Here is a 16,935-nt window from a genome sequence, read left to right as displayed (position 1 = left end):
ACGCACACTGCTGCCGCTTGTCAGGGAGGTACTGGGGTCCCCTCCCTACATTCCCTGCTTACAATTTCTTGTTGGGTCATTTTCGCGTTGAAGTTGTGGCTGTCGACATGGAGCGGGAATTGGAGAAGCGATTGGCGAGGACTGGAGCGGCGCCGATCGACTCGTGCCATCTCCGGATGGTGCGGTACCAGCCCTCCCTCAACACGCCCAACTCAATACACTCCTTGATCTGGTATTTATACATTACCACGCCGTCACCGTCACTCGGGATCATCGCCTCTGATTCAAAGGCACACGAGCTCACTTATCCGTACAAATGCCGGGATGAGCTGGAGGCACGTGGAAAGGCTGTGCTCAATAGAAGGTGTACTATATTACAGTGAGATTCAAGGGAAGATGCTATGACAACGCAAACTAAAGTACATGGTAATGCATGAAAGTCTCTCTATGGCGTTCGACAAGTAAAGGGGCGGTGTGCGGTGCCCTTGGAAGTGATCATGTTCTGGGCGAGAGAAGAAGAGTCAGCAATGGCAGGCCAAGGTCAGTAGGGGTCGGACGAAAAGGAAACGTACAATATCGACAATGGTCGCGTAGGTGCCGGCGACGAGCGTGACGGCACCGATGATGAAGGAGACGATGCTGCCAACGCTCATGAGGAGATTTTCGCGGGCGAACCACTTGCCCTTGCACAGCAAGAGGAACCACATGATGGCCGGGATCCAGAAGGAGAAGCCGGAGACGAAGAGGGCGGAAGCGAGGGAGAGCAGGTCGTTGAAGATGGGAATGGCCTCGGCGAAGATCCAGGCAATGATGGTAAAGGCGGTCAAGAGGCCGATCCAGGCTGCCCATCCGGAGGGCGTGTTGATGTATTGCTTGATCGACGTCTTCCAGAGCCGGCCGTGGAGGTAGCGAAGTGCAACGGTCGAGTTGATGGAGCCGGAGATGAAGATGACGGGCAGGGCAACGCCAAAGGCGATCTTGGAGATGAGGGGCCCCGCCGAGAGGAGCGCAGGCGACTGGACGTCGGGCCCGATGAAGGCGTAGCAGAGGGCGCCAGTCAGAGTGTAGATGACGATCTGGACGACGCCGGATGCCCAGATGGACTTCATGTAGTCATTGGGGGTGTGCATCTCGTCCATGAAGGAGAACTGGCCGATGGCGAAGCTGAAGGCGAAGATGATGTTGCTGACGGCGACAAAGGCCTCCGAGAAGGAGACGTTGCTCTTGGGCCAGGCGGACCAGGCGACGGCGGGGAGGCCGCCAGGGGCGTCGGCGGCCTGAACACCGGTGGCGATGATGGTGATGGCGACCGCCGCCGCGATGGAGGCGAAGTCGATGTAGCCAAGGATGGCGACTTCGGTGAAGGAGGGCGGGATGGCGAGGATGAGGAGGATGATGGCCGAGATGCAGGAGAAGGCAATGGAGCAGATGCCGCTTCCGCTGATGTTTTGCAGGGCGATGCTGCCGGTAAGGGCGTGCGATCCGACGACCATCATGAGCTCGAGCACGAGGGCGGCGCCGAAGACCTCGTAGCCAACGCGACCGAAGAGAAGCCTTCCGGCGTCGGCGTAATGGGAGACGTCGGGGTAGGCCAACTTGACCTGGCCGACGAGGTAGCTCGTGAAGATGGCGATGAAGCCGAGGCCAATGGTGAGGAAGACGCCGAGGAACATGCCGAGGATGCTGTAGGCTTTCGGCAAGCTGAGGGCGCCGAGGGCGATGGCCTCGACGATGGTGACGACGGCGAGGCGCTTCCAGCCCAGACGGTGGAAGTGGGCGTTGCCCTGGGCGGCGGCATGCTTCATGCGGTCCTGGTTCATCTCGTCGCTCGTTTCAGCAACGGCATCATTGTCCGACATGTCTCTCAGAGCCAGGTCGTCGGTCTTGCCGAACAGCTCCGGCCCGCCGGCGTGCGTCGACGACGTCGAGGCCGGGCGTTTCGCTGCGGCGGGATCCATGGGTGGAGGATGAGTGGATGAATGAATGAATAATAATGAATGTAGGGAGCACAGTAGGGACTGTGAAGAAGCACGAGGCTGGAAGGCCGGGTGAGCGGATGATTCGTGGGCTGTGGTCGTGACCTGTCCTATCCTATCCTGAAGACGTCGACGGCTGCGAGGGGTGGCAGCGACTGGAAGGATTTTGGGGAAGAAGTCGGAGGGACGGCGAAGCGCATGGTGCAATCATGGGCCACGCGAGCTTTTATCATCTCCACGAGCAGCTTCTGTGTGGCTGGCAGGCCTGCAACATGCAAATTGTGGTCTCGTGGGCATCGCGCGGGAATAAGGGGCTCCACCATAGATAAGAGCGTCGAGGGAAGCTTTGATCATGTCCAACGCTACGGATGGTCGCAAGTAAGTACGTGCGTGCTCGTACTCGTGCTCGTATGAACAGCACGGAAAGATAGGCTCTTGGCTTGCGTCGAGGGTCAGCCTCCTCCGCAAACTCCAAGCAGCCTCCCCCGCAGCATGACGGATTTCGACGAGATCTAAGTACTCCGTATTGCCCGTGTTGGGCTGAGAAGCAGCCGGGGAAGTCCCGCCTGCGACGTTCAGTTTCCGCGTCTGGAAAGGGCATTAATACGTGCATCAACAACCTTTGGTGGCGAGTCCGAGTCATGGAGGCTGCGCGGGCAAAACTTTGCCCGGGGTGGAGTTCATCAGACGACGCGACGACGATGGATATGCATAGAAGAGGGCAGACCCCTGCTCAGGGACCCTTGAGTGGAGGATTTTTATCGGGCCAAGTCCGAGATTTGACGAGGATGGAGAGGTCGACGACACTTTTTCACGAATGCTGGCCCGGCGCCGTACACGGGGGTTTACGGTCATGACACTGACGTCGTTTTCGTCGCACTGCCGATGGCCGGCGGCCGGAAGAAGCGTCGCACACGCGTTAGCCTCTCGGCTCAGGCCGAGAGACACGACGCCACGACGTGCTTGTGCTGTGCTCCGTAAGCGTGAGCGTATTTGCGCGTCGGAGCGTCATTGGCGTCTCTTGCTAGCAACCAGCGGGGCGTACCTGGGTTAGGGCCGAAGTCAGTGCACTCACTAATAGTCCTTGCGAGTGCAAACAAGGGTCCTCATATAACGCGCTTGCAACTATACGGTGCATCGGCCCCATAAGCGTTTCGCTTTTCCGACACGTTGGCGCGCTGCTCCGTGCTTGGACCCGACAATTGCCGATTTGTGTGCATCTAGGCGATAAGGCATTGCCGACGGCATGAAAAGTAGGTGTGCTGAAGTACATTGTACTTGATACTGTACGTGGTGCATGTGCCGGTATTAAGCACTTACAGTACGTACTTTGGTGTACTTGTTGGGTCCCTTCAGAGAAGGATTAGCCGGAGAGGACCTTGCTTCCCATCGTTGCTGGTTCAAGCAAGTAATAAAGCCGCCCGTTTCTCTTAAATGCAAGTACACCTATGCATGTAAGTAAGTACGTGTACTTGCAGAAGTTTGCGTAGTTGTATTACAGTATTACCTGTCCAGTGGGTAATCGTAGGTGATGCACCAAGGACGGGAGGGTACGGCTCGTCGGCTCGTCGTTTGTACGGGTTCGATTCGCGCCTTGAGTGTGGTATCATCGCGACAGGTCCATGCCGCGCTCACCCTCCGTCCCTTTTCGGCTCGTGTCTATTCATGTGTAGCAATGTGAGTTGAGCGTACATGTAGCGTGATGGTGTGCGCGGACCATGAATGCTCGCCGGCTTTGCTGGCATTGCATGCAACGAGGGCATTGTTGAGGCATTTGTCCACCAGGGGCAGCGTGTCGGGGCCGAATCAAGGGGGAACTGTCATGTCGTACTCCGCACTGTAGAGATTGACGGAGCAAAGGAAGGCCAAAGTATGGGAGAAAATCAACCGCGTGCTTGATCATTCATCATTGATGGATGCAGTTCCATTTCCAGAAAGAAGGCAGGTGTCCGCTGGTTGTCGAAGCCCTCGGGGATGGCGGCGACAGACCTGAGCATCGCGCCTGCCGGCCGCCCGCTCAAACCCCACAATTAGCGTCATCATGGCACGATGGGTTTTACTTGGAAGGAGGAATGGCATGGGCAGATGATGAATTCTCCGGAGAAATGAGCCGATGATCCGACGAGGGCTAATGTAAGCAGGTACGAAGTAAATGTGCTGCCAGTGCACAAGCAAGTATATTTACTAGTACGGAGTACAGAGTACAAGTAATATTACTCACTTATGCTGTAATACCTTAAGTATACTTGTGAGTATACCTACAGTACTGTACAGTACGGAGTACCCCGTGCAGTAATACTTACTCCGTACAGTACAAGCACAATTATTACCTTATTACGGAGGACCTACCAGTATAATAATACGTGTACTGTAATCCTACACGGATACTCCGTACATGTACTGGTATTGATTGTACTGTACATGTTCGGAGAAATACTCCGTGCTTACCGTAGTTGCAAGTACTTACTCCGTACTTGCCCAGTACTTACTTACATACATACAGTACTTGTACTTGAGTACTTACTGTACGGAGTACTGCATGTACTTACTTACTGAACGTGCGCGGAGTGGTCGTACACACTGTACTCTGAGCCGAGTACCATGATACTGTAGGTACCTACTTGACGCCGTATCAATACGTTATACTGCACCTTATCTGTACAAGTATTTCAGTCAAGCCAAGACCCAGGCCGGAGCCGCCGCTCCAACTGGAAAGCAGCTTGGCAATGAGCCAGGTAAATGACGTATACGAGTCCGGAGAAGACTTGTATCCTTATTTACCCTTTTAGTTTTAGCGTTTCACCCCTCCGACATCCCTCGACTCCCCTTCTCCATCTGCCCCAATCCAACTCCTCGGCGGCAAACGGCATGCTGCGAATACGACTGGCGAACCATGGACGAAGAAATCCTTGCAATTCCGTCTCCCGGGGGAAGAGCTTTATTACTGGATGGCCATCGACATTCGCTCCGCCTTCTCGAGCGTGCACCTGTACGTCTCAGCATCGGCTCCTCCGCCCTCTGCCTGCGCAAGCAAATAAAAGGCCACATGGAGTGCGGAGTACTCCGTATGGTCAGTCAGTCTACTTACTTCGTTGTATGTAGGTTTTATTCTTAGTACAAGCCGACAGCGCCGGGTTGCTAACGGCCAGAGTGCGGTCTTGCTGCGCTTTCTTTCGGCGTCATGCAGCCCAAGGGGCGAAACGCAGCAGCGAATCGTTGCCGTCCGTCTCCCGCTCTCTCAAGTGACGATCCGCATACAACCCGCTCCCATACTCTCGGGCGGAAGTGACCAATTCCCGAACCGGCGTGGTAGTTGGCAGCAGTCTGTCACTGGCTCCAACGATCGTCGCCTTTATCTTTCACGTTGGACGAGGTCCGTGGGACCCCTGTGATTGTTTGCTCAGCAGGCAGGGAACGTATCGTGATACTGCGGTAATGTTGTCGAGACTTTTGAAATTGCCGGGTTTGATCCGTCGTACGTCCATGCCCGGGAGCGATCTCGCCAGGAAGCACTTCGGTCCAATGTGGTGCCGATTTTTCCGATGCCAGCGTTGGCTGCTGCAGCTGGTGTGAACTGACACGAGAGAAGCTCGGGAAACGGGTGGAAAATCTGCAGACCCGCCGAGCCAGTCGTGAGACGAGGGGACACGATGATGACCTGCTCTATCCGAGCAGAAGAATTATATCCGGCATCGACGGAGGCATCTTTTTTCGCTCAAGGGTGATGAAAGAACTAGCAATGGTCCACTTTCCATCTCGCATCGGCAACAAGCTCACGTCTACGTAGATGCCGCCCAGATGTCTATCCAAACTACAGCAATAGTGCCGCTCCGACAAGAGAGAAGACGATGGGTATGAGGAAGAAGCTCGTGCCCTTGTCTCCCACCCCGGCACCGCTCTCGCCGCCGACCGACCTCTCGACCCAAGGGTTCAACCCACCAAGGCAGACCAACTTGCCCCTGATTCTCGCCCCGCCCTTGACATCTCCCGCGCGCCCCCAGGAGATGTACACCATGTCGGAGTGGCTCGCCAGAGCGGCCTCAAAGGTCGTGTTCCCCTTCTTCACGGCCGGCGACACCGCCTTCTGCAGCACCGTTCCCTGGAGCCACCCGAGGCCGTCGACGCGCGAGTAGCCGCCCGTCATCGGTGTCGGGTTCGTGGTCCCCGTCCAGCCAAATCGACACTCCTGCGGGACTTGGGGGATGTCTGCCGAGGCCTTTTCGATCTTGTCGATGCACGCGTCGCTGAGTAGCTTCTTGCAGCTCCCATCGTCGCCCACCATGGCCGTCTTGTTCTCGGGCTCGAGGCGCATGAGGGTAACGTCCACCTTCCACGTCTCGTCCGGGGTATAAGCGCCGCCATTGGGCTCGAGACGGAGCATCCAGGCGGAGAAGACGTCGTCGTCCGTCAGGTTCTGGACATGCATGCAGTCCTTGGCAGGGATACCATGCCGCACAGCGACGTTGACGGTCCAGCCCCTCGATTCGGACGGATAGGCCTTGGACGTGTCGAAGCCCATGACAGGATGGACGGCCGCGAGATCGGGCTTGGCCATGACTTTCGCCCATTCCGCGTCGTTGATGCCGTTGGGAGGGCGACCGGAACTCCAATCAGTAATGCCAGTGATTGGCTTGGGTTCGGCCCGGACCTGAAGATGATCGGCGTTGCAGGCGCGCGCGAGGGCGAGCACATGCAGCGCAGCGGCGAGCATTGCGTCTTGACTTTTGCCAGCAGCAGCTTGTTGGCCAGCTCCAAGAACAACGGTGCTGTAGGACTATTCGAGGCCGAGTCACCCCTGACGCGGTGATTTTGATGAAGATCAAGGTGGCTTGGGGCGAGACGGGAGAAGATGACCGACCATTTATGCTGTCAGCGCCGGTGCTGCTCATGGCACCCTTTTCACCCAACCTGGCGGTGCGTGCCACACCCCTGGGGACACATGGATATGCAAGCACCGTCAGGTGAGGCGCCGTGGGCGGACAGCTAGGCAGCAAACAGCAAACAGCGGCCGGCATCCCTGTCGCCGGCTAGACATGGCTGCGTGTGTCACCTTCAAGGGGTGCTGGTCACTTCCAGGCATGCCAAGCTATCCATCCGTCAATGTCGCTGCGTTGCGGTGAGAACGACACCGAGGTCGATTCTCGTCGCTCCACGGAGACCGTGATGCCGTCACGCATGCATGTCCGTCCAGCATCGCAGCTTCACACCCGGCCGACTGACTAGACATCATGCACATGCCATTTCTCCAGAGTTGCAGTTAATGTACAATCCTCGACGCCATACCCAACGCCGCCGAAATGCCAGCCCAGTCTATGGCGCACGAAGCTTCTACTCATCATCGTCCTCATCATCCGCCGTCCCCAGCACGCCGTCGATGGTGCTGGCCCGTCTCGTTTTCCTGTTGAAAATCTCCTTGACCCAATCGGTCAGCGTGTAGCCCCAGTGGCTGGCGACGAGGACGCCGCTCAGGACGTTGATGAGCTTGACGAGGAAGACGAAGATGCCATCGCGGCTCTCGCGGATCGACAGCAGGACGGGCTCAATGTCGTACTTGACGAAGATGCCCGGTATGGTGCGTTCGTTGACCGGCTTGCTCTGCTCGGTGACGGCGTACTGGTTGGTGGCAATGGAGCTCGAGCCGACGCTGTAGACGGTGGGAACGACGGAGAGGAAGTACTGAAACTTGTAAAAGTTGAAGCCGGCGTGGTGGACGGTACGGTCGAGGGGGTTGACGAGCGAGGGGTAAAAGGGACCAAAGGACAGTTCGGAGATGATGTGGGAAAAGTTGAACACTGGAGGAAATGGGTCAGCGCTGCCCCCAGCCGAGGATCCAAGGTCCGCCTTTTCCACGTACTGTTATGGTCGAGATGCTTCCCCGCCTCTATGTAGCCGTGGCCCCTGGCGGTGATGTGGAAGTCTCCCTGAACCTTGTTGAGCTCGAGGCTGCCAAAGATGCGGCAGCTGTCGGGCGGCCCGCGGACCGTCGGCGTCTTGGCCCACTTGGCCTTTTTCTTGCCCAGAGCGACGATGTCGTGGATGTGCTCCTCGCCGAAGCCCTCATCGTGCTGGGCGTGCCAGCCGGCGCCGGTGATGATGCGGCCCTCCTTGTCCAAGCCGAGCTGGTGAACGCCCTTGGCATTGGCCCACTGGCTCCAGCTGGTCTGGTCGAGCTGCAGGCGAGTGGCGGCGAGGATGCGGTCGCCCGAGGCATCCTGCACGTTGACGTCGAGATCGCCGCAGGCCATCTTGACGACGGCGTCGAGGTTGATCTGCATCGACTGGGAAATGCCCTTTTCGACGGCGAACGTGTGCGACTCGGAGCCGCGCCACCAGCGGGCGACCTCGCTGCCGAAGAGGAGGAGGGAGATGACGGCCATGGCCACGGTCCACTTGCCGCCGCCGGCCGTTCTCAGGACATATTGGGGTTTCGATTTGGCTGGAGGGGGTGTCAATCGCACGGTCCAGATGGTCGGTGTCGACGTTGAAGGGGAGAAGACGTACGAAATGCGTCAAAGGCCTTGACGATGCTGCCTTTGGCACCAAAGTTGCCCTTGTCAAGCTTCTCGTTGCTCGACATGGCGACGGTGGACGAGTGCAATTTCCAATCCTAACTGTCTCCCTCGACGCGGGTTCAGGAAGCCATGCGAGAGTGCGTGGCACCAGAGCTGGCCGACGATGTTCTGCCGGTTGTGCTTGCGATGCACTGCTGGTGGTGGTGGGATTGCGCACCGACAGAGCTTGCGCCGACAAAGGACAGCTTGCTAGGAGACGATGGCCAACCAACCAACTCTTGGCGTTGCCGAGTACGGAGGTACATGAGGGTGTCGACAAAAATGATGGGCAACGCCCTCCTGACTGCTCTGACTGCTCTGACTGCTAGCCGATCTTGATGCTGCCGAAATGGATGAGAAGAAAATGGGCCGATGATGTATTATAGATTGAAAGCGCACGAGAGTATGCTCTCCGATCGGGAAACATGATGAATTCTTTCTTCATCGTCGTGCATATTCATCAGTAGCCAACAACCTACTGAACGGCGTGGCAGGTGCTTTTCTGTCACCCTTCCGGTGCGGGTTCCGTCTTGGGGATCGGCAGGCGTCGGAAACCGGAATAACGTCGGGCCGCAAGGAAACCGTTTCGTGGTCCAGACCGCTGGGAGGCAGGACGACACCCTCACGTCGGCGGAGGGGACAAAGAGAAGGATGCTGCGTTTCGAATGATGGGAATTCATGGGAATTCCTTGAAAGACGTATTCAGGGTTCAGATGGTGTACATGTTCTCAGGAAGCGAGGCAGCCCTTGCATGACAAAAGAAAGTCACGGAACTGCAGTCTATGACGACAGACATGGAACGATGACGCTCACGTGGACTTGGCCAAGGATACTTGTACTTGTACATGTCAGTACGAGTGCAGATACGTACAGTACTTGCAGCTCCTGTCGGTGTACGACGACATGCAAATAAGTATGGCGTAAGTACGGAGGACGCAGTGCTTGTACTTATGAACTAGCAAGTACTCGCGGCGTAATACACAGTACGGAGCAAGGATGCGTAGCTGTACTGATGTGTGCATGTGATGCGCAGAGGAAGTACTCCGTACTGTAGTTGTAGCTGTACTGTACTAGGCACTTACTTACAGTAGTACACTTGACGCTGCGGGTACCAGCGCAAGTTTTATTACTGTTCTCCGTACTCCATGCTCCGTATCCGTACTTGGGCACGTATTATGTACCGGGTACGGAGTAAGTACATGTACGAGAATAGCACTTTCATGCAGGTACGGAGTACGGAGTACCGAGTAACTGCACATGAAAGCGCGAGCACTTGTAAGTACAACAGACCTAGTGGCAGCACCAGTACGGAGTACTCCCTACCTAGGTACCTAGTACTCAATGTGCACATGGGCATTTGCCGTGCAGTACCTGCGTCTACCCGCACGGGAAGTACTTGTACAGTACATGTACACGCAAGTGCGCTCCGTACTAAGTTCTAGGTATGCAGGGGCACTACGAAATACCAACCTGGCAAGTTCCTGCACGAATACCCAAGTAAGAGCTTTGATGCACACGTACAGTACAGTACATGTACAAGTGCAGTGTACTGCAGGTACTGTAGGTTCCTGGAGGTCACTAGGCTTTTGCTCGGTGCGCCCACGCGTCGTGGCGTCATGCCAAATTGGTCGGTTCCAATGGCTGGTACGCGCATGCACACGTCACTGTACCCAGACTACAACGCGCCGCAGTACTTGTACATGCCCATGTACCCGGGCGCGCGTACCCGTGGCTGTACTAGTACACGTCTCGCATTTAGGTGCAAGTCGCACGAATACGAAGCCGGCAAGGAAGACGGTGGTGCCGGCAAAACGCCAGACGCCAAGCTGTCCAACGCCCACAGTGGGCTCGGCTAAGCGGCAAGTCGCGCGGGTGCACGATGGCGCATGCTTGGCACGATCTGCTCCGACCTCATCGTCAACCTCACGGCTCCCCCGACCGTCTCGGCCGATGAGCTCGTGCCCGTCTCGTCTCCCGGCGTCCAGGGCGTCGTGCCATCGCTTCCGTCGACTGTTTGTCGAGGGTTCGTGGGGACTGGATCGGAGGCTTGCCCGGAATGGTGCGAGCCGATTGGGGCAGGGACCGAGGCAGGGAGGCTGGACGTGAGCGATGCAGCTCGGCTTCCCTCACCTCAGTCCAGGCTCGTCAGGGCCCCTCGTGGACCGACGATTGAGTGGAAGAGCGCGGTGGAGGAGGGACACGGCATTCCACCCATCGGTCGGTTGGCCATTCAGCATCCGGCGCCGGCACGGACGATGGAGGCCAAACGTCAGCAGACACCACTAGCAGACGAGTCGTAGGTGCCGCCGTAGACCCTCGCCGTACGATTACACGTGTGCCCGCCAGCACCAGCGCCCGCCAGCGTGCGAGCACTGTATGCGGCGAAGACGTGATTACCGTACCGTACCGCACATGCGTCGGTAGGGAATGTGCGTGGCCAACAAGTGCGTCTCGCCTCTTGCACGCCGTACGGCACCCCGTGCCCCGTACCCCGTATTAATCTCATACACGGAAATGAGCAGCAGCGAGATGGTGTGTCCTTTTTACCCTGCAACGCAGCACTAAGTCAACGCCAGCGCCCACAAACGCGAAGCGGCCCTGGCCCTCCTTGTAACGTCCCTCCCTACTGAGTGCCGTCCGTGGCATTTCCTATTCCTATTCCTCCGTAGCAGCAACCACAGCCACCTCTCAACACGCAGCATCTTACCACCGCACCACCACTTGGGCCGTTGCACCGCTGCACACCAACCACCAGCCTCCCGTGGTGCCGCCCTCGCCTCGACTTCTCGGTCGGCCTGCCTGCCTGCCTGCCTTTGAACAATAATATCATCATCCTTTGCTCGCCATCCTTTTCGCGTGCCCTCCGCACTCGCCTCCGCACTCGCCTCCGCACTCGCCTCCGCACTCGCCTCCGCACTCGTCGTCACAGCCGTCGCCGCCTCGACCCCCGCGACCGGCCGTCCGCGTCATTGATTCCTCACCGGTGCTCGCCCTTTTTTCGCCTCAACCGTCACCGACCGACAGTCGAAGGCTTCCTGACGCACCGCACGCAGTCGTGTGCGTCCTCGGCGCCTTGGCCTGCCCTCGTCCTCCGTCACTCGTTTCGTCGCCCTCGCCTGCGTCTTTCCCCCTCCCCCCGCGCCTCGGCGCGTCGTCGATCCAACATGAAGTCGTCCCTGCCGTCCACCGCCGTGGCGGTGACGATGCTCTCGATGGCGATGCGGACGTCGGCCCAAGACTCGCCCTTTTCCATCGACACCGTCGGTACGCCGCCCTCGCCTGTCGAGTCGGGGCGGAGACGTGATGCTGACTCTCCCTAGATGCGACGAAAAAGACGGCCAGCGTCCTGGCCTGGGACATGATGCAGTACTACAAGGGAAACCTGTCGGGACACGTGCCCGGCATCCTGCCCGGTCCGCCGCCGGCCGGCGACTACTACTGGTGGGAGGGCGGTGCCATGTGGGGGACGCTGATCGATTACTGGGCCTGGACAGGGGACTCGTCGTACAACGACGTGATCATGCAGGCGATGCAGTTCCAGGTGGGCGAGGACAAGGACTACATGCCTCGCAACGTCACCGCCTCGCTCGGCAACGACGACCAGGGCTTCTGGGGCATGTCGGCCATGCTCGCGGCCGAGCAAAAGTTCCCGGACCCGCCGTCGGACAAGCCGCAGTGGCTCGCGCTCGCCCAGGCCGTCTTCAACACGCAGGCGAGCCCGGACCGGCACGACAAGACGTGCAACGGCGGCCTCCGATGGCAGATTCCCTTTGCCAACAACGGCTACAACTACAAGAACAGCATCGCCAACGGCTGCTTCTTCAACCTCGGCGCTCGCCTGTACCGCTACACGGGCAACCAGACGTACCTCGACTGGGCCGTCAAGACGTGGGACTGGATGGAGCAGGTCGGCTTCATCGACGGCACGACGTACGCCATCTACGACGGCGCCAACGTCAACGACGACTGCAAGGACATCAACAAGGCCCAGTTTTCCTACAACAACGGCGTGTTTGCCCAGGGCGCGGCGTTTTTATACAATGCGGTACGTTTTATGATGACGACGTGATGTGATGATGATGATGATGATGATGATGATGATGATGAAGATGGCGATGATGATGATGACGACGACGACGACGACGATGATGACCATGTGGACTGGATGCTGACGTCATCTCTCCGCAGACGCAAGATGCCGTCTGGGAACAGAGAGCGACAAAGCTCGTGCAGACGGGGCTTAAAAACTTTTTCCCCAACGGCGTCGCCGTCGAAATCTCGTGCGAAAACGTGGGCACCTGCACGACCGACATGCTCACCTTCAAGGGCTTCGTGCACCGGTGGTACTCGGTCATCACGCAGATCATGCCCTCGCTGGCGCCGACGATCCTGCCGACGCTCAAAAAGTCGGCCGAGGCCGCGATCAAGCAGTGCACCGGCGGCGCGCTCGGCCGGCAGTGCGGCCTGAAGTGGGCGAGCGGCACCTACGACGGCAAGACGGGCGCCGGCCAGGAGATGGCGGCCCTCGCCGCCGTCTCGTCGCTGCTCATCAACAGCGCCAAGGTGCCGGTGACGGAGAAGACGGGCGGCACCTCCAAGGGCGACCCCAACGCGGGCTCGGCCGGCGACGACTTCCAGCAGCACGTGGCGCCCATCACGGCGGCCGACAAGGCCGGCGCCGGCATCCTGACGGCCGTCATCCTCGGCTGCGCCGGCGGCATGTTTGGCTGGATGAGCTTGGGGGCCTGAGGGCGAGGTTTGGAGCGAGGCCGGCGACGGATAGGCCCCTCGGATCGGATGCATGCGTGCGTGCGTCGACTCGTGCATGGCGTTGGTTCGGACAGGAACGGCGTGCCTCGACGGACGCCCGCTTCCTTTTGCAGCACTGCCGCCCATTTTGTTTTGTTTTGCGTTTCTGGATGGGACATTGAGAGGGACGTAGGCTTGGCCCCCTCGACGAGTATATAGAGTAGCCACATGGACGTAATGAGGATCCGAATTGCGTGTCGACGCCGGGGTGCTCGCCCGCGTGCTGCCCATGGCCGACGACGGCGGCTATGCCGCCTAAATGACGGAGCGCAGCCGTCGCGCATTCACGTATACTGTACTGTACTTGTACTGTACATGTACCACGCCGTTTGACGGCACATGCCCACTTGGAACGGACCGTCGAAGCAATCTCGGCGACGGGTGGACGCATTGCGGGGAGAGATCCAGCGATGACCTTTTGTGCGACGCACATGTTTGGTACGTTATTGGTACTAGTAATAGTGCTTGCTCGTACACCTACTTACAGTACAGTACTTACTTGTAAGTCCTGTAAATAATGTGCGTGTACTCCGTACAGTACGGATACTCGGTACATGTCGTATTACTCCGTACTCCGTACTTGTGCGTGCACTCGTGCTGGCACAAGGTGATATACGAGGCAAAGTACATACTTAAGTACCTAAGTACTTAACAGCAGGGTACGAGGGTGATGGAAAGCCCCGCTGCTTACTAGGTGCCTAGTACCTCTTACCCTGCCACTGAGTGCATGTACAGCACCTGATTACAGCATGGGTAAGCACCGCAAATACGCTACAGTGAACTGTAGGCACCTTGGCTTCAGCGGCATGACGGCGGGATCTGGAGCAAACGAGATGTGCACCCGTGCGGTATTATGGTACGCCTACCCGTAAGAATACCCGCCATCCTTTCCCGTACGAGCCCTTGTAAGTAGGTAAGAGTACATTCATACTGGAGTACTCCGTACGAGTACTGTTTATGTACGGAGTAATACATGCAAATAAGGACATGTGCGAAGCCGGCACTGGAAGTATGCACACTTGCACCTACAGTAGTTGCAGTTGTACAGTAATACTCCGTAGGGGCACCTGTATCATGCATCAAGATGTATTAGTTGTACTGCAATTACATGTATGGAGCAAGGAGTACTGCAAGTATAGGTCTACTTAAGCACAGTACGGAGTACGGAGTACACCTACAGTAATTCATGTGTTGCAACTATTTAATACTCCGTACGGAGGGAGTACAAGTACCAGAACTTGTGCGTGTACTTACAGTATCTGCGCCAAACCAGACGGCGGTTGTCTCCATGTTCCCACGTCCAGTATGAGGCTGTCTATCAAAGCTGGCAAAGACGTTGGTGAACAAACAGTTGGGCAAGAGCCAGGGCGTTACATGCGAGTTGGCTAGGAGAGCAGGATAGGCCATACGAGATTCTCCCCAGTGCGCAACGACGATGCATTGACGACTGGTGGCAAAGATGGGCATGACATTTGGGCGGCCGTAGAATGGGATGCGCCGTCGGGACGAGAGTGAGATCAGAGGGAAGAAAAAGTCTTCATGCGCATGATGCCGCAACGCACCATACCAAATTCGGTCTAGCGCCAAAGCTCCTAGCGTTCGTATGGTGTAATGGCAACCTAGCAACCAAGACTAAATCGAATCATGGGCGTCAAGAGTTGAAACATGAACATGCACTACACCCTATTCTCATGCAACACGGACATACTTACGGAGTACTTACATGTACAACTAACTACAGTACGAGTACACCTACAGTAACTACCTAGTACTCCTCCGTAGACACCTGCTCTGCTGGTTTGCAAGCAGGTATTTGTGCCTCCGTACGCACCGCCGCGCTGCAGAGAATTATGTGCCTAGGGTTAGAACGGAGTACGGAATACTTGCATGAGCCTAGGAGTGCAACCTTTGAGAACAAACACCTCATGCCATGTGCTACAGTAGATACAGTACATGCCATCCTGGGGGTACCGCGAGCTTGGCAGCTGCGGTACATACAAGTATGTACTTACAGTACATGTAATTACTGTACACGGTAAGTATGTACTTATATGTAATTACTGTACACGGTCTTGTGTGCGTACTGCAGGCACAACGTATGTACATGTACACTACGCTATGATTGGTGTTCCTCGTGGTGCATGTTGATATCTGTGCTGTGCATGATGCACGGCGCGGAAACCAGGGCCAACCCCGCGTGACCCTCAACTTGGATCGGCAGAGAAGAATCATGATGCGACGTACCCACGCACGGCTGGACCAACGACTAGGACGCCTGGCGCCCAATAGCCTTGGCATGTTGCTGCAAAAAATCAAGCTTGACGTCTGCTGACCTCCTCCCAGCCTGGTCCGGCCCTTGGCGAGCTCCTCTCAGCTCCCCCTCCCCTACGTTTTGGTGTGTTGACGGCTGCCAGTCGTCGTACGTTATAAACGTTTGGCATCCACCCACCTCGAGCGAAAATGCGATTGCACCTCTCCGCCCAACTGCTCTGCTTCGAACCCAAGGACCTTTGGTGAAGCGCAGCCGACCATTTCTTGTTCCTTGCACCGTCCTCGTAGCGTTCCGCTGGAGGTTGGCTTCCTCGTCCGGCCCGCGTGACCGGCATCGACTCGACGCAGTGCCTTGTCGACAACACAAAAAACCAACATCACGATTGACGCGAAAAAAAAAATCAACCATCACCGACAGCGGCCGCCATCACCATGACCTACCGTCTCACCGAGCCCGAGCCCTCGACGGCTTCCTACGTCCGCACCGGCCGTGGCGGCGCAGGAAACGTCTTCCGTCCCGCATCCTCCTCGACCTCCTCCGACAAGCCAGCCACCATGGCCTCCTCGGCGGCGACGTCAAGCTCGAACCGCCGCTCCTTCTTCAGCGGCATCGGGGGCGCTGGCAACGTCCACCCCCCGACCGCCCGCCCCTCCGTCTCCGCCTCGCTCGACGACGCCGTTCGTCACGCCCAAGCCCGCGACAACGCTCCCCTGGGCTACTGCGGCCGCGGCGGAGCGGGAAACGTCTTTTACAACGACAAGAGGCCCTTTGCCGTCGACGCCAGGCGCAAGGGTAGCGATGCCTCCTTCTCCTCCTCCTCCTCCACCGCGAGCGACGTGTCTTCGAGAGTTCGCGACTCCGTGACCTCGACCACCAAGCTCTGGGTCCGACGCATCTCCGGCAAGGAGTGATGGGGCCGACGCACACAACCTCCGACCGACCCATCCTCCGCGGAATCCCCTCCTCCATGTGACGAGAGCAGATCAAAAGTTTTTTTTTTGTTTTTCGGGCCATACTTGACATTCAGCGCACGGCGTTTACTTTTGAGGCCCCGGGCCGGGAGGAAAAACGAGGCACGCGGCATGAGCGACGAAACGGCGTCCATCGTCAGGCACGACGACGCATCGCGGGAATCCGAACATTGCCCATCATGCCCGACAGCAGTCGAGCGGGCGGGCAGCCCACTGGCACCCGGGACGGTGGAATTGGCTCTTTCTTTTGTTGGCTTCTGGTGAAAATTCTTGCACTAACCATACCCCCATCCCCCTCTGAGCGTTGTTCGTTTGCATTGGCTAGCCATGTAGGAAGGATGATGAATTGATGATTC

The 16,935-nt window shown here is 57.5% G+C and overlaps 5 protein-coding genes across 5 annotated transcripts; 2 read left to right on the top strand and 3 right to left on the bottom strand.

The window, feature by feature from the left end:
* Positions 1–445: 445 nt before the first annotated feature.
* DCS_01761 (amino acid transporter) lies at positions 446–1,958 on the bottom strand (the record flags this gene model as incomplete). The annotated part of the gene is made up of 2 exons (XM_040799092.1): positions 446–502; positions 573–1,958. 2 exons carry the CDS (start codon positions 1,956–1,958, stop codon positions 446–448), a joined length of 1,443 nt encoding a protein of 480 aa, XP_040659975.1.
* Positions 1,959–5,787: 3,829 nt separating this feature from the next.
* On the bottom strand, positions 5,788–6,687 carry DCS_01760 (uncharacterized protein; the record flags this gene model as incomplete). The annotated part of the gene is made up of 1 exon (XM_040799091.1): positions 5,788–6,687. One exon carries the CDS (start codon positions 6,685–6,687, stop codon positions 5,788–5,790), a length of 900 nt encoding a protein of 299 aa, XP_040659974.1.
* A 617-nt stretch (positions 6,688–7,304) lies between these two features.
* On the bottom strand, positions 7,305–8,553 carry DCS_01759 (uncharacterized protein; the record flags this gene model as incomplete). Its single annotated transcript, XM_040799090.1, has 3 exons — positions 7,305–7,768; positions 7,831–8,412; positions 8,478–8,553. 3 exons carry the CDS (start codon positions 8,551–8,553, stop codon positions 7,305–7,307), a joined length of 1,122 nt encoding a protein of 373 aa, XP_040659973.1.
* Positions 8,554–11,041: 2,488 nt separating this feature from the next.
* On the top strand, positions 11,042–13,276 carry DCS_01758 (Glycoside hydrolase, family 76; the record flags this gene model as incomplete). The annotated part of the gene is made up of 4 exons (XM_040799089.1): positions 11,042–11,059; positions 11,197–11,791; positions 11,848–12,572; positions 12,716–13,276. 4 exons carry the CDS (start codon positions 11,042–11,044, stop codon positions 13,274–13,276), a joined length of 1,899 nt encoding a protein of 632 aa, XP_040659972.1.
* Positions 13,277–16,039: 2,763 nt separating this feature from the next.
* Positions 16,040–16,519, top strand: DCS_01757 (uncharacterized protein; the record flags this gene model as incomplete). Its single annotated transcript, XM_040799088.1, has 1 exon — positions 16,040–16,519. The coding sequence occupies one exon, from the start codon at positions 16,040–16,042 to the stop codon at positions 16,517–16,519; it is 480 nt and encodes a 159-aa protein (XP_040659971.1).
* Between the last annotated feature and the right edge of the window lie 416 nt (positions 16,520–16,935).

This window comes from Drechmeria coniospora, chromosome 01 (assembly GCF_001625195.1).
Source record: "Drechmeria coniospora strain ARSEF 6962 chromosome 01, whole genome shotgun sequence".
Taxonomy (NCBI): domain Eukaryota; kingdom Fungi; phylum Ascomycota; class Sordariomycetes; order Hypocreales; family Ophiocordycipitaceae; genus Drechmeria; species Drechmeria coniospora.
Note: the sequence above shows the minus strand (reverse complement) of the source record. Positions and strands in the feature narration are given on the sequence as shown.